At 45.4% G+C, this 15,171-nt stretch overlaps 2 protein-coding genes across 4 annotated transcripts in view; one reads left to right on the forward strand and one right to left on the reverse strand.

The window, feature by feature from the left end:
- LOC143766663 (uncharacterized) overlaps positions 1-12,893 on the reverse strand; it is a 32,135-nt gene extending 19,242 nt beyond the window's left edge. For 2 of the 3 annotated variants that reach the window (XM_077254502.1, XM_077254501.1), the window contains exons 1-6: positions 12,797-12,893; positions 8,725-8,874; positions 8,416-8,595; positions 8,210-8,333; positions 8,029-8,126; positions 7,752-7,842 (exon numbers count right to left, since the gene is read on the reverse strand). In XM_077254502.1, coding sequence (XP_077110617.1) covers positions 7,752-7,842; positions 8,029-8,126; positions 8,210-8,333; positions 8,416-8,595; positions 8,725-8,832 — 601 coding nt within the window. In that variant the 5' untranslated portion in view covers positions 8,833-8,874; positions 12,797-12,893. Of the gene's footprint in view, positions 1-7,751; positions 7,843-8,028; positions 8,127-8,209; positions 8,334-8,415; positions 8,596-8,724; positions 8,875-12,051; positions 12,161-12,796 lie in introns of all 3 variants that reach the window. The other variant, XM_077254503.1, reaches the window with a different exon arrangement.
- The window catches only part of LOC143766657 (uncharacterized), a 1,190,188-nt gene that overhangs the window by 390,391 nt on the left and 784,626 nt on the right, over positions 1-15,171 (forward strand). The gene's annotated exons all lie outside the window — the stretch shown is intronic.

Genomic DNA, 15,171 nt, shown 5'->3' on the forward strand with positions numbered 1-15,171 from the left:
CCTGAGATTTCAAGAACCCACACACCAACTAACGGTGTGTGGGGAGAAACTCAGCCCACTAGAGCAACCAGCAAGCGAGGGAATTACATTTTAGCAAGCTGGAACAGAAAACATGATAAACACTGCTGATCAAAAAATGAGCAAACAAAACTTAGCTTGTCCTGGATGGACTGGGAGCAAGGTAGTAGAAAGAATCTGAGTAGCACTGATTACATCGACAGCCGGCAACAAGTGAAAGTAAAACAGAGCTATATAGGAACCTCCCAGAGGATAACGAACCAGCTAATAGCCAGAGACCAGCAGGATAACAAACAAAGCCACCAGGGGGAGCCCAAAGCAAAAGTCACACCATACCACCAGTGACCACAAGAGGGAGCCTGAACACAGTTCACAACACCAGCCTATGTTGGAGCATTAACATATATATATATATATATATATATATATATATATATATATATCTCTCATCGTGATTACTCGCTAAACCCGCCTCCTGCATAGTAGCTCTGCCCCCACATCACCACACTTAATCCCGCCCCACCACATTACCACACACAACCCCGCCCCCCACCACATTACCACACACAACCCCGCCCCCCACCACATTACCACACACAATCCACACATCACCACACACAATCCCGCCCCATCTCATTATCACACACAATCCACACATCACCACACATAATCCCGCCCTCCACCCCATCACCACATAATCCCGCCCCCAACACATCACCACACATAATCCCGCCCCCCCACCCCATTACCACACATAATCCCACCCCCACCACATCACAACACATAATCCCGCCCCAACTCATCACCACACTATTGTTATTAACTTCATTTTAAGTTAATTTACCACCTGCGTAAGCGCTATTGAATGTTGTCATTATTTACTTTAGTTTAATAACCAGCAGCGTTAATTAGATAGCAATGAGCGTGCTCCATAGACACATTTGCACCATATATTGCTGCCCAAACGTTAATTATGGCCCCATAAGATGCTCCATAAAGATATTTGCCCCATACAGTGCTGCACAAACGTTAATTATGGCCCCGTAAGATGCTCCATACAGACACTTGCCCCATTTGTTGTTGCTGCGATAAAAAGAAAAAAAAAAAAAAATCACATACTCACCTCTCGTCACTAAAGCCCCCGGCACTTGCTATACTCACCTTTCCTCATCTTTCCTCGTTCCGGTGCTGCTCCATCTTCAGCGTCTTCTACACTGACAGTCAGGCAGAGGGCGCGCACTAACCACGTCATCGCACCCTCTGACCTGAGCGTCACTGCAGTAGACGCTGAAGACGGCACCGGAACGAGGAAAGGTGACTATGCGCAGCGCTCCCCTACCCCATTATACTCACCTGCTCCTGAATAATATTTTTGTGGGGGCACCACAGGAACAGATACTACGGGATCCTATCCTTGACCTATAAATATTTAGCATAAACTCTAAGAAACAAGACACAGAATAGGCCGTACAAAAAATGGGGATCACCATAACGCCTGGATTAGGCAAAAACAACTCAGCTTTATTACAAATGACATACAGGACATTAACATATAAAACCAATTAAAACTTTTACATACACAGAGCCCATAATAATTAATATCATAGGCTTCTATATGAACAGCATGTTACTGGTATGTGCATAATAACAGCAGCGGCAATACGACGATGTATAAATGCGGCCACCCTATACTGGTCATGCATAAAAAGTACTGAGTTCGTATAGAACTTACAGAGATGATATATACCTGTAATTAGTGGCCAAGGGGTGAACGTAGACCTAGAAGACAAATGCTCCCCCATAATAAAAAACTGCAAATGATAGACAGAGTACCAGTAGGTGACAAAAATGAGAATCTTAGAGCCCAACTAGTACATGCAATGCTGCAACAGATTAACAAGCCAATCCCTGGAGCCACAATAAATTATGCATGATACCCCATGCTAGCAAGATCAGGCACTAAAACAAGCGGATGCCCAACGCGTATCGCCACACAGCGGTGGCTTCGTCAGGGGTGCTATGGCTATACATGTTAAGTCTCTATTTTGCCGCTGCTGTTATTATGCACATACCTGTAACATGCTGTTCATATAGAAGCCTATGATATTAATCCCCATGTTTCTAGCACAGGTGCTTGCCTTATTAAGGGCTCTGTGTATGTAAAAGTTTTAATTGGTTTTATATGTTAATGTCCTGTATGTCATTTGTAATAAAGCTGAGTTGTTTTTGCCTAATCCAGGCGTTACGGTGATCCCCAATTTTTGTATGGCCTATACTGTGTCTTGTTTGTTAGAATTTACTCACCTGCTCCTGGCGCGGTCGCTGCAGGTCCCTGGTTCCCCAGCTTCTTCCTGTACTGAGCGGTCACCGTTACCGCTCATTACAGTAATGAATATGCGGCTCCACCCCTATGGGAGGTGGAGCCGCATGTTCATTACTGTAATGAGCAGTACCATGTGATCGCTCAGTACAGGACGAAGCTGCGGTGTCGGGGAACCAGAGACCTGCAGGGACCGCGCCAGGAGCAGGTGAGTATTATTAGACAGCCCCCACTCCCCCTCCCCTGCCGACCCCCAGGTATGACTCTAGTATAAGCCGAAAGGGGGACTTTGAGCCCCCCCCAAAAAAATTATATATATACACACATAGTAACAAAAAGCAATCAGAAATCTGCGTGAGATGCAATATCTGTTTTTTTTTTTTTTTTTTTTTTTTTTTTTTTTAAATTGCGTGTGTTCCTGCATAATTTTCATAACCAGCAGAGGGAAAGCCGAGAGCCGATCAGCCGACAGCTATTGTTAATATTCTGGGAGGGAGCCAATAGCCAAAGGTTTCCAGGCTATTAACCCCATAACCCCCGAAGCTTTTTTCGGTTTTGCGTTTTCGTTTTTTGCTCCTTTTCTTCCTAGAGTTATAACTTTTTTATTTTTCCAACAATATGGCCATGTGAGGCTTGTTTCTTGCGGGACAAGTTTCACTTTTGAACGACACCATTGGTTTTACCATGTCGTGTACTAGAAAATGGGAAAAAAATTCCAAGTGCGGTGAAATTGCAAAAAAAAAGTGCAATCCCACACTTGTTTTTGTTTGGCTTTTTTACTAGGTTCACTAAATGCCAAAACTGACCTGCCATTATGATTCTCCATTACGAGTTCATAGACACCAAGCAGGTCTACGTTCTTTTTTATCTAAATGGCGAAAAAAAAATTCCAAACTTTGTTTAAAAAAAAATAAAAAGTGCCATTTTCCGATCCCTGTAGAGTCTCCATTTTTGTCGTGGCGACCAAACAAAAATGTAATTTTGGCATTTTTACTTTTTTTTTTCTCGCTACGCTGTTTAGCTTTCAGGTTAATCCTTTTCTTATTATTGACAGATCGGGCGATTCTGAATGAGGCGATATCAAATATGTGTATGTTTGATTTTATTTTTATTGTTTTATTTTGAATGTGGTGAAAGGGGGGGCGATTTGAACTTTTTCGTTTTTTTATATTTTTTAAAACTTTATTGCTTTTGGCAAGTAATAAATAGGAGACTAGAGACTGCCATATCCTGATTGGCTCTGCTACATAGAGGCAATGTTCAGATTGCCTCTATATGGCCGGGGTCACACTTGTTACTGTGATGCGACAAACTCGCGCGAGTCTCTCGCATCAATACCCGGCACTGCTGCTGGCACTTGGGACCGGAGTGTGCGGCTGCATGTATTTCTATGCAGCCGCACACTCCGGTCCCGAGAGTCGGCGGTAGTACCGGGTATTGATGTGCGAGTTTCTCACATCACATTCGCAAGTGTGACCCCGGCCTATAGCAGACTTACTGACTTGCAATGAGCGCCGAACACTGGATGGCGCTCACAGCAATCCGGCACTGACAACCATAGAGGTCTCCAGGAGACCTCAGGTTGTCATACCAACACACTGGTGACCCGCAATAACGTGACGTGGGTCACCGCTGTGCGTATTTCCGGCCCAATTTAAATGCCACTGTCAGAGTTTGACAGCGGCATTTAACTGTTCAAAACAGCTGACGTGCCGGGAAAGATGTGGGCGCACCACTGGAGTCCACATCAAAGGGAAAGTGCCCGACATCAGCGTACATTTATGCCCGATGTCGGAAAGGGGTAAAGGACTACCATGGAGTTACAGACTCAGATAACTGAGGCAGGATGAATCCACCACAATCAAACTATCATACAGATGAACAGGTAAAAAATACCGGATTACTTACCGGTAATGCTTTTTTATAGAGCCCACGACAGCACCCACTAGAGAGAGGGGATCCGCCCCTAGGAACAGGAAACCTATAGAGAGATAAAAGGGGCGACCCCCCCTCGCTCCTCAGTTGTATTTCAGAGAATAGGAGGAACCGCCGCCAGGTTTTAGTTAATAGGCTCAGTAATATGTACATATTTACAAACTTATACTATACCGTCCTACTATTAATACCTCACAACCACGGCACCTTGTGCTACTATAAAAAGGGAGGGATGTGAGTGGGTGCTGTCGTGGGCTCTATAAAAGAGCATTACCGGTAAGTAATCCGGTATTTTCTATTCGCCACGACAGCACCCACTAGAGAGATTTACAGAGACTATAATTTGGGTGGGTTTACCGTGTCAAGGACCAATATTACAAAGGTTAGATAACAGGAGGAAGACAGGTCTAATCTATAGTGCTTATAAAAAGTACTAGGTGAAGACCAGGTTGCAGCCTTACATATAAGGTCTATTGGTAGGTCTGCCTTCTCCGCCCAGGAAGCCAACAAAGCCCTTGTAGAGTGTGCTCCCACATGTAGTGGTGGATCTCTCTTCCTTTAGCTTTATATGCCAGAATTATGGCATCTCTGATCCAGCGTGATAATGTATTCTTTGTGACTTTGGAGCCTTTGTTCTTACCCTGGAAAGACAGAAAAGAGAGCCCTACTCTTCCTCCAGTCCCTAGTCCTTTCTAAGTAGGCTAGAATAGTCCTCTTAACATCTAGGGTATGAAGTTTCTCTTCCTCTGGAGTTGAGTGATCTTCATAAAAAGTAGGCAGGAAGATCTCTTGGGATCTATGAAACTTAGTAGCAACTTTAGGAAGATAGGACAGGTCTGTCTTTAAAATTATTCTGTCAGATGTTACTGATAAAAACTGAGGGTCTATTGACAAGGTTTGGAGATCGCTCACTCTCCTAGCAGATACCAATGCTGCTAACAATACTATCTTTAATGAGATATTTTTTAGTGAGGCTGTATGAAGGGGTTCGAAAGGCCTCTCTGTTAATGCGTCCAGGACCAAACTTAGATCCCACTGTGGGACCTGAGGTATACAGATCGGTTTTGACCGTTCACATGCAGATATAAAACGGGATATCCACCTATCGCCTGCAATATCATAATTGAAGAGAGCTCCTAGAGATGTAATTTGTACTTTTAGAGTATTTACAGAGAGACCTAACTGAAGTCCCTTCTGCAGAAACTCTAATATTGGAAATATGAGTATTTCAGAAGAAAATTGTGCTGTGTGGAACTCGAGAAATTTTCTCCAGACTCTGACATAAATTTTTGTAGTAGATGGTTTTCTACTTTTCATGAGGGTATCTATCAACCCTTTAGAGAATCCTCTAAGATTTAATAACTGCCTCTCAAATTCCAGACTGTCAAGTTCATTCACTTTACCTGAGGGTCGAAAAATTACCCTTGAGATAGCAGGTCCTTGGTCTGAGAAAGAATCCAAGGGTCTGTAATCGACATTGCCCTGAGCCATGAAAACCATGGCCTCTTGGGCCAAAATGGAGCCATCAACAGCACTCTTGCCCCTTCTTCCCTTATTTTTCTGATAACTATGAGTAGAAGATTCCATGGGGGAAAGGCATAAGCTAGACTGAATGTCCATGGAACCTGTAGGGCATCGAATATATCCGGATTGTCCTGTCTGCACAACGAGGCGAATGTTCTTACCTGTCGGTTGGATCTTGTTGAAAATAAGTCTATCTGAGGCACCCCCCATCGGGCAGTTATCAGTCTGAAGATTCTTCTGTTGAGCATCCATTCTCCTTGATGAAGGGTGTGGCGGCTGAGAAAATCGGCACGAAAATTGTCTATACCCCTGATGTGTACTGCCGATAAGGACACACAGAAAAAACATGGCGTCCCACAGGAAATGGCATTCTAACCCCGCGCCCCCGGAAGTTCATCCAACAACTTCCGGGACGCCAATGCTACTGCGCATGCGCGTGCTTCTCTGCGGCGCAGCTGAAAGACACCGCTACTGAGGGGTAAGCTCTGCACCTGCAGCCACATTGCGTCCACCGCACACAACCCGGCTCTTTCCACCATGCGCGGCTGGAAGGTATCGTTACTGAGGGGGTTAGCGCTGCTGCGGCCATAAAGCGACCATCGCTCACATACATGCACTTACCGCTTTGTGCATCTTCTCAGCGGTGGAAAGTGCAACAGTGTCCCAGCAGGGAGATTGTTGAAAAAACCTCCAGGCATCGCCATAGTGAAACCAGAGATGAGGGGGGATTCAACAGGATCATTCCCCCGACTCTGTTACCCGCTCTGAAGCCCCTGCCACTCAGCAGAGTCGCACAGGCGGCAGTCCAGGCGGGTGTTCCTCTTCATTAGCAATCTTCAGAGAGTCTTCTCTGTGGGTTCCGATCTAGGAACAGGAAACCAACTGAGGAGCGAGGGGGGGGCGCCTCTTTTATCTCTCTGTAGGTTTCCTGTTCCTAGGGGCGGATCCCCTCTCTCTAGTGGGTGCTGTCGTGGAGAATAGAAAAAGACAGTTTTTTATTCCATGATACATCCCCAACAACAACAACGTATGTATGAGGGGAGAACTCCAACACTAAACCAGAGTTGCACTCATTTATGGTGGACCATTGGAGCCACTATGACTCCTGACCAGAAGAGTAGAAAAAGTATTAGTGCTCCCAGTTCAGGAGAGATTGTGCAGTAATCTGAATTCCTGAGGATTGAAAACATAATTGAATTTATGATGTGGAGTGAACCCATGAATCCGGGGCTCGAGCCAACACATCTGCAGGCGAGAATAAATGTATATTACAGCCATCAGCCACGCACAGCTTAGAGATATATCATGGCACAGGTGTGATGTGTTTTATGTAGTTTATCACAATCCTCCTTAAAAGTAGTCGGTTTTAAAAGAAATTGAGAAGTCAGGATAAAGGGAAACTGTGTTGCTATTGGACATTCACACTTGGCCTCACGGCACATTTAATGTTGTTGATCATAAAAGTGAAGTTTGGCCAGAAAGACTGGACCTGGTCTTGTAGGGACCATATGAGCACATTCAGCAGCACAGAAGGGAGAGAAGGGAGATTCATCCAATAAGATATCAGGGATCTAGCAAGCCAACAGCATCATTACCCTCCGCTTTCTCTTACAGACCCATCATAATGTTTTCTTCAAGTGATTTTCTAATTTGTGAGCACATTGTACGTACACTGTCATTTGGCTTTGCAGTTTACAGATCTGGACAGGAAACAGTCAGCGTCTTCTAATTTCAAGGGGGTAGGTGGATCCTCCAGGCTATATGTTCTATATAAAAGGGCTTTTAATGCCAAAAGTCATTTGAACAGTTTTGGATGGAGGAGAATGTTGTGGTCTAGAGGCAAAATGGTGATCACACGATTGTGATACGGCCGGACCACACCACCGATAAAGCAGCCACAGCCGGAGACTGAGAAGAATCTGTGACTTCTCTGCATTTAGTGGTCACTACTCACCTGGGTAGTCATATGCAGGAATCTCCTCTTTACACCGCTCATCTCCCCTCACATATGTCTCTGTAGTATTAATATGGGTCAGATCTTCACCCTGAAACAAATATTGTAAAAGTCACAGACAGATGGAGAAGTCAGCTCTAATCCTGCCATCTCCACCGTTCTCATTACACAAGAATAAAACATATAATACTGGTAGATAAAACAACACTGGACACAAGACCTTCACAGCCGTCTACACATCATAGGGGAGATCTCATGACACCTTCTCTCCATCTACCTGATCATTCTGAGGAACATCGGGATCTCCTTGTTTACAGTCCTGTGGAAGAAGAGGACGGGGACATCTCTCTGGTGTTGTCTTCTTACTCGATAGATCTGGAGGAAACACATACAGGGACTGAATTCATTCCTTACATACAGATAATTATAGGCCGTGGGTATTTAGTCCTGTCTATTACCTGGTGATGTGAGGGGCTGGGGAACCTCCATCATGACGTCCTTGTACAGATCTTTGTGTCCTTCTAAATACTCCCACTCCTCCATGGATAAATAGATGGCGACGTCTTGACACCTCATAGGAATCTGACACATACAATGATACCGTCATCCCCCGATCCCTTCATAGTGTTACTGTATAATATCCCAGCATTCCCAGCAGTGTCACCTCTCCAGTCAGCAGCTCAATCATCTTGTAGGTGAGTTCTAGGATCTTCTGGTCATTGATGTCCTCATGTATCAGGGCGTGAGGTGGAGGTCCAGTGATTGGGCTCAGGGGTCTTCCCCATCCCTCAGACACAGGGTCCTGACAGCGCTCACTAGAGGTCTTCTTCACCACTGTGTAATCCTGGTTATGGAGAGACACATTAATAAATCTCACTACAGACATTTCCAGAGTCCTCACCTCTCCAGTTCTGTCCATCTGTTATTCCCATAGATAAGAATGATGTAATGTGACGTCATCAGAATCTCTCACCTCTCCAGTAAGCCGGAAGAGGATCTCTAGGGTGAGGTGTAATATCCTCTCCGCCATCTTGTCTCTCTCCACATCCATCTTTGATGGGTAAATCAGAAAAATTCTCATATACAGAAGATCTTCACTGCGAGGATCCGATATTGTAGAGACCTGAATGAGAAGAAAATGAGCCGATGTAACATCATAAAAATCCTGGCGATAATACAATTCTGGAGATAAAAGGGAAACATATAAGAAGATAGAACTTGTAGATGTTGTATTCTAAACCTATATATTTCGGCCACAGACAACAAGCAGTTTCTCCCTCGGAGTCGGCAGCTGAATACGTTCCTCATAGACTCATCTTCCATATCGCTAATTCTCTCCTCATTTACCGACCCTGGAATCTGCATTAGTAATACTGCAGGAGATATTCATCACACGTGACAGGTGAAATAACTACTTCATGATGAGGACGACATCTTCATCTCCTACTGCGGCTCTAGGAACAGATCTGTCCAGAGTCGGTCACTGACTCCATCCCCACCGGCCTCTATATGGAGGTTTCCCGTCTTCCCCGCACTGGAATCTTCTATCACGTTTGATCTCATGTCTGAGTCACACACAGAAGTTTGAGGCTTTTATAAGATGATTTGTAAGAACAAGACAGGAGATATATGAGGCCAATGTCTCCATGTAAAGTGTTTCTTTCTCCTTCGCCTCATTGGGGGACATAGGACTGTGGGTGTATGCTACTGCCGCCAGGAGGCTAACACTAAGTAAACATAAAAAAAGGTTAACTCCTCCTCTGCCGTATACACCCTGACACTGGCCGCAGTTCATGCTTAGGGTACTTTCACACTAGCGTTTTTTGCAATACGTCGCAATGCGTTGTTTTGGCAAAAAAGCGCATCCTGCAAAAGTGCTTGCAGGATGCGTTTTTTCACCATTGACTAACATTAGCGACCCATTGCCACACGTCGCAACCGTCGTGCGACGGTTGCGCCGTGTTGTAGCGGACCGTCGGCTGCAAAAAACATTACATGTAACATTTTTTGCTGTCGACGGACCACCATTTCCGACCGCGCATGCGCTGCCGGAACTCCGCCCCCACCTCCCCGCACCTCACAATGGGGCGGCGGATGCGCTGGAAAAATGCATCCGCTGCCCCCGTTGTGCGGAGTATACAACGCTAGCGTCGGTATGTCGGCCCGACGCTCTGCCACGGGCCGAGTATGACGCTAGTGTGAAAGTAACCTTAGTGTGTGAAGGAGTTCCAGCTATCCTGGTTGCCCCAGATTGGCCTCGTCTGTCATGGTACGCAGACCTAGTGCAGCTGCTCACAGGAGCTCCGTGGCGGCTTCCGGACTGCCAGGATCTACTTTCGCAGGGCCCGATCTACTACCAGAACTTAGGGGCCCTGTGTTTAACGGCCTGGCCATTGAATCTTGGATTCTAACACAGCCCGGGTTTTCCCCAAGAGGTAGCCGCTACCATGATTAGCGCCCGGAAATCCGTCTCTGCACGTAGTTATCATCACACCTGGAAAGTTTTCCTTTCATGGTGCAGAAGGCGTGGGCTCCCCCCACTACATTTCTCCATTCCAAACATTCTTGCATTTCTCCAAACCGGCCTGGATTCAGGGCTTGCACTGAGTACACTTAGAAGACAGATATCAGCCTTGTCAGTACTTTTTCAGCGCAGGATCGCTATTAATCTACAGGTGAAGACTTTCCTACAGGGAGTAGCTCACAACGTTCCGCCTTACAGAGCCCCCCTGGATGCTTGGGACCTTAAGGTACCGTTACACTTAACGATTTACCAACGATCACGACCAGCGATACGACCTGGCCATGATCGTTGGTAAGTCGTTGTGTGGTCGCTGGAGAGCTGTCACACAGACAGCTCTCCAGCGACCAACGATGCCGAAGTCCCCGGGTAACCAGGGTAAACATCGGGTTACTAAGCGCAGGGCCACGCTTAGTAACCCGATGTTTACCCTGGTTACCATTGTAAATGTAAAAAAAAACACTACATACTTACATTCCGGTGTCTGTCACGTCCCTTGCCATCAGCTTCCCGCACTGACTGTGAGCGCCGGCCGTAAAGCACAGCGGTGACGTCACCGCTGTGCTCTGCTTTTATTTTACGGCCGGTGCTCACAGTCAGTGCGGGAAGCTGACGGCGAGGGACGTGACATACACCGGAATGTAAGTATGCAGTGTTTTTTTTTTACATTTACAATGGTAACCAGGGTAAACATCGGGTTACTAAGCGTGGCCCTGCGCTTAGTAACCCGATATTTACCCTGGTTACCAGTGAAGACATCGCTGCATCGGCGTCACACACGCCGATGCAGCGATGACAGCGGGTGATCAGCGACCAAAAAAAGTCCTGATCATTCGCAGCGACCAACGATCTCCCAGCAGGGGCCTGATCGATGGTCGCTGTCACGCATAACGATTTCGTTAACGATATCGTTGCTACGTCACAAAAAGCAACGATATCATTAACGAAATCGTTATGTGTGACGGTACCTTTAATCTGGTCTTAAGTGCCTTGCAGGAAGTTCCTTTCAAACCCCTTTAGGACGTCTCTTTAACTTACCTTTCCTGGAAAGTTGTATTCTTGGTGGCCATTACTTCAATTAGACGGGTATCGGAGCTGGCTGCCCTATCCTGCCGGGCTCCTTTTCTACGGTTAAATCAAGATAAGGTGGTGCTCAGACCAGCACCCTCTTTTTTACCAAAGGTGGTTTTCTCGTTCCAAATTAACAAGGACATGGTCTTGACTTCTTTTTGTCCGGCGCCAACGCACCGTGTGGAAAAAGCTCTCCATACGTTAGACCTAGTGAGAGCGCTAAGAAGGTACGCTTCAAGGACAGCACCTTTTCAGCAGACGGATGCGCTGCTTGTCATCCCTGAGGGTCGTAGGAAGGGACTTGCGGCCTCGAGATCAACCTTGGCCAGGTGGATACGATCGGCTAGTCAGGAGGCCTACCACATCAAGGGCGTAGTCGTTCCGGCTGGAATCAAAGCACATTCCACTCGGTCAGTGGGGACTTCTTGGGCGCTTCGGCACCAGGCTTCAGCAGAACAGATTTGCAAGGCTGTAACCTGGTCTAGTTTGCATACCTTTTCCAAACACTACAATATCCACACTCAGACTTCGGCAGATGCAAGTGTGGGTAGAAGGATTCTTCAGGCAGCGGTAGCGCACTTATAGCCGGCAGATGCCTGGATGTTATACCGGTGAGTTAATTCCCCACCCAGGGACTGGCTTAGAACATCCCACAGTCCTGTGCCCCCAATGAGGCGAAGGAGAAATAGGGATTTTTGTGTTACTCACCGTAAAATCCTTTTCTCCGAGACGCTCATTGGGGGACACAGGGGCCCCGTACTATGAGAGTAATACATGTTTCCTTGGTTTCCGTCTTTCATAGTTGGGTTGATTGTATCTATCAGCGGAAAAGGAACAAAACCATCGTGATTCTTAGGCTATGAGCACACGTTGCAGATTAGGCTTAGGAATTTCTGGTGCGGATTCTGCATCTCTTGGCAGAAAACGCAGGATTGATTTGACGCAATTTTTGTGCGGATTTGCTGCAGATTTACTGTTTTTTACCCCTGCGGATTTCTATAATGGAATGGGTACAAAAACGCTGCAGATCTGCAAAAAAGAAGTGACATGGTACTTCTTTTAATCCGCAGCGTTTCCACACTGAATTTTCTGCACCATTAGCACAGCGGTTTTTTTTACGATTTACATTGCACTGTAAATCACTGCATTTCTGCACCGCAAAAAAAAGCTGCGGATCCGCAGGATATCTGCGACGTGTGCACATACCCTTATAACACAAACCCCCTAAATATAACATTATATAACAACCCCACAATCTGTGACTCTTCAGGGTAAATCGCTCTCTCACCATTGGATTAGAGCTGATACTATGAAGCTAAAGGGACTAAACAGACTTTCTGTCACCTCCATAAAGGGGCACTTTTCTGTGTTTGTCAGAACAGTCCGAGGATTATTAGAGGTGATAGTTTCCCCCCCAATTAGAAGGGACACCTGTGGATATTGGGGTCTTTACCTGCTACAGTCCTGGTGTGGACCCTCCACCCGCAGAGCCGCACTCCACATATACGGCTGCTCTGTGCGCAAAGAACCTGTGATGAGGTCACAGGAGGGGAGGAGTCAGGGGTCACATGATCAGGGGCCTCAGTGTATTAGTGATGATTCTGATGAACAGTAGTTTGTCTCTTTTTGGCTCAAAAACCGGCTCTTCTTGCAGCTACTTTCCCCACTTTTCTCCCTCCAGTCCCTTCACTATAAAGCCTGGGCCTCATTATACAGCTGTACAGGAGCCTAGTGGAGGCTTTTTAGCCATTTCTCAGACTGTAGTTCCTGGGAACAGGCCCTCGCTCCTCGTTTGTATTGTGACTTGTGTTATTCTCTAATATCTGATATTTGTACATTAAATTATTAACCCCTTCACCCCCAAGGGTGGTTTGCACGTTAATGACCGGGTCAATTTTTACAATTCTGACCACTGTCCCTTTATGAGGTTATAACTCTGGAACGCTTCAACGGATCTTGGCGATTCTGACATTGTTTTCTCATGACATATTGTACTTCATGACAGTGGTAACATTTCTTTGATATTACCTGTGTTTATTTGTGAAAAAAATGGAAATTTGGCACAAATTTTGAAAATTTCGCAATTTTCCAAATTTGAATTTTTATGCAATTAAATCACAGAGATATGTCACACAACATACTTAATAAGTAACATTTCCCACATGTCTACTTTACATCAGCACCATTTTCGAACCAAAATTTTTTTTTGTTAGGGAGTTATAAGGGTTAAAAGTTGACCAGCAATTTCTCATTTTTACAACACCATTTTTTTTTAGGGACCACATCTCATTTGAAGTCATTTTGAGGGGTCTATATGATAGAAAATACCCAAGTGTGACACCATTCTAAAAACTGCACCCCTCAAGGTACTCAAAACCACATTCAAAAAGTTTATTAACCCTTCAGGTGTTTCACAGGAATTTTTGGAATGTTTAAATAAAAATAAACATTTAACTTTTTTTCACACAAAATTTACTTCAGCTCCAATTTGTTTTATTTTACCAAGGGTAACAGGAAAAAATGGACCCCAAAAGATGTTGTACAATTTGTCCTGAGTACGCCGATACTCCATATGTAGGGGTAAACCACTGTTTGGGCGCATGACAGAGCTCGGAAGCGAAGGAGCGCCATTTGACTTTTCAATGCAAAATTGACTGGAATTGAGATGGGACACCATGTTGCGTTTGGAGAGCCACTGATGTGCCTAAACATTGAAACCCCCCACAAGTGACACCATTTTGGAAAGTAGACCCCCTAAGGAACTTATCTAGATGTGTGGTGAGCACTTTGACCCACCAAGTGCTTCACAGAAGTTTATAATGCAGAGCCATAAAAATAAAAAATCATATTTTTTCACAAAAATGATCTTTTCGCCCCCAATTTTTATTTTCCCAAGGGTAAGAGAAGAAATTGGACCCCAAAAGTTGTTGTACAATTTGTCCTGAGTACGCTGATACCCCATATGTGGGGGTAAACCACTGTTTGGGCGCATGGGAGAGCTCGGAAGGGAAGGAGCGCCGTTTGACTTTTCACTGCAAAATTGACAGGAATTGAGATGGGACGCCATGTTGCGTTTGGAGAGCCACTGATGTGCCTAAACATTGAAACCCCCCACAAGTGACACCATTTTGGAAAGTAGACTCCCTAAGGAACTTATCTAGATGTGTGGTGAGCACTTTGACCCACCAAGTGCTTCACAGAAGTTTATAATGCAGAACCGTAAAAATAAAAAATCATATTTTTTCACAAAAATGATCTTTTCGCCCCCAATTTTTTATTTTCTAAAGGGTAAGAGAAGAAATTGGACCCCAAAAGTTGTTGTACAATTTGTCCTGAGTACGCTGATACCCCATATGTGGGGGTAAACCACTGTTTGGGCGCATGGGAGAGCTCGGAAGGGAAGGAGCGCCGTTTGACTTTTCACTGCAAAATTGACAGGAATTGAGATGGGACGCCATGTTGCGTTTGGAGAGCCACTGATGTGCTTAAACATTGAAGCCCCCCCACAAGTGACACCATTTTGGAAAGTAGACCCCCTAAGGAACTTATCTAGAGGTGTGGTGAGCACTTTGACCCACCAAGTGCTTCACAGAAGTTTATAATGTAGAGCCGTAAAAATAAAACAAAATTTTTTTCCCACAAAAATTATTTTTTAGCCCCCAGTTTTGTATGTTCCCGAGGGTAACAGGAGAAATTGGACCCCAATAGTTGTTGTCCAATTTGTCCTGAGTACGCTGATACCCCATATGTGGGGGGGAACCACCGTTTGGGCGCATGGGAGGGCTCGGAAGGGATGGAGCGCCATTTGGAATGCAGACTTAGATGGAA

The sequence above is a fragment of the Ranitomeya variabilis genome, chromosome 4, assembly GCF_051348905.1.
Source record: "Ranitomeya variabilis isolate aRanVar5 chromosome 4, aRanVar5.hap1, whole genome shotgun sequence".
Lineage (NCBI taxonomy): Eukaryota > Metazoa > Chordata > Amphibia > Anura > Dendrobatidae > Ranitomeya > Ranitomeya variabilis.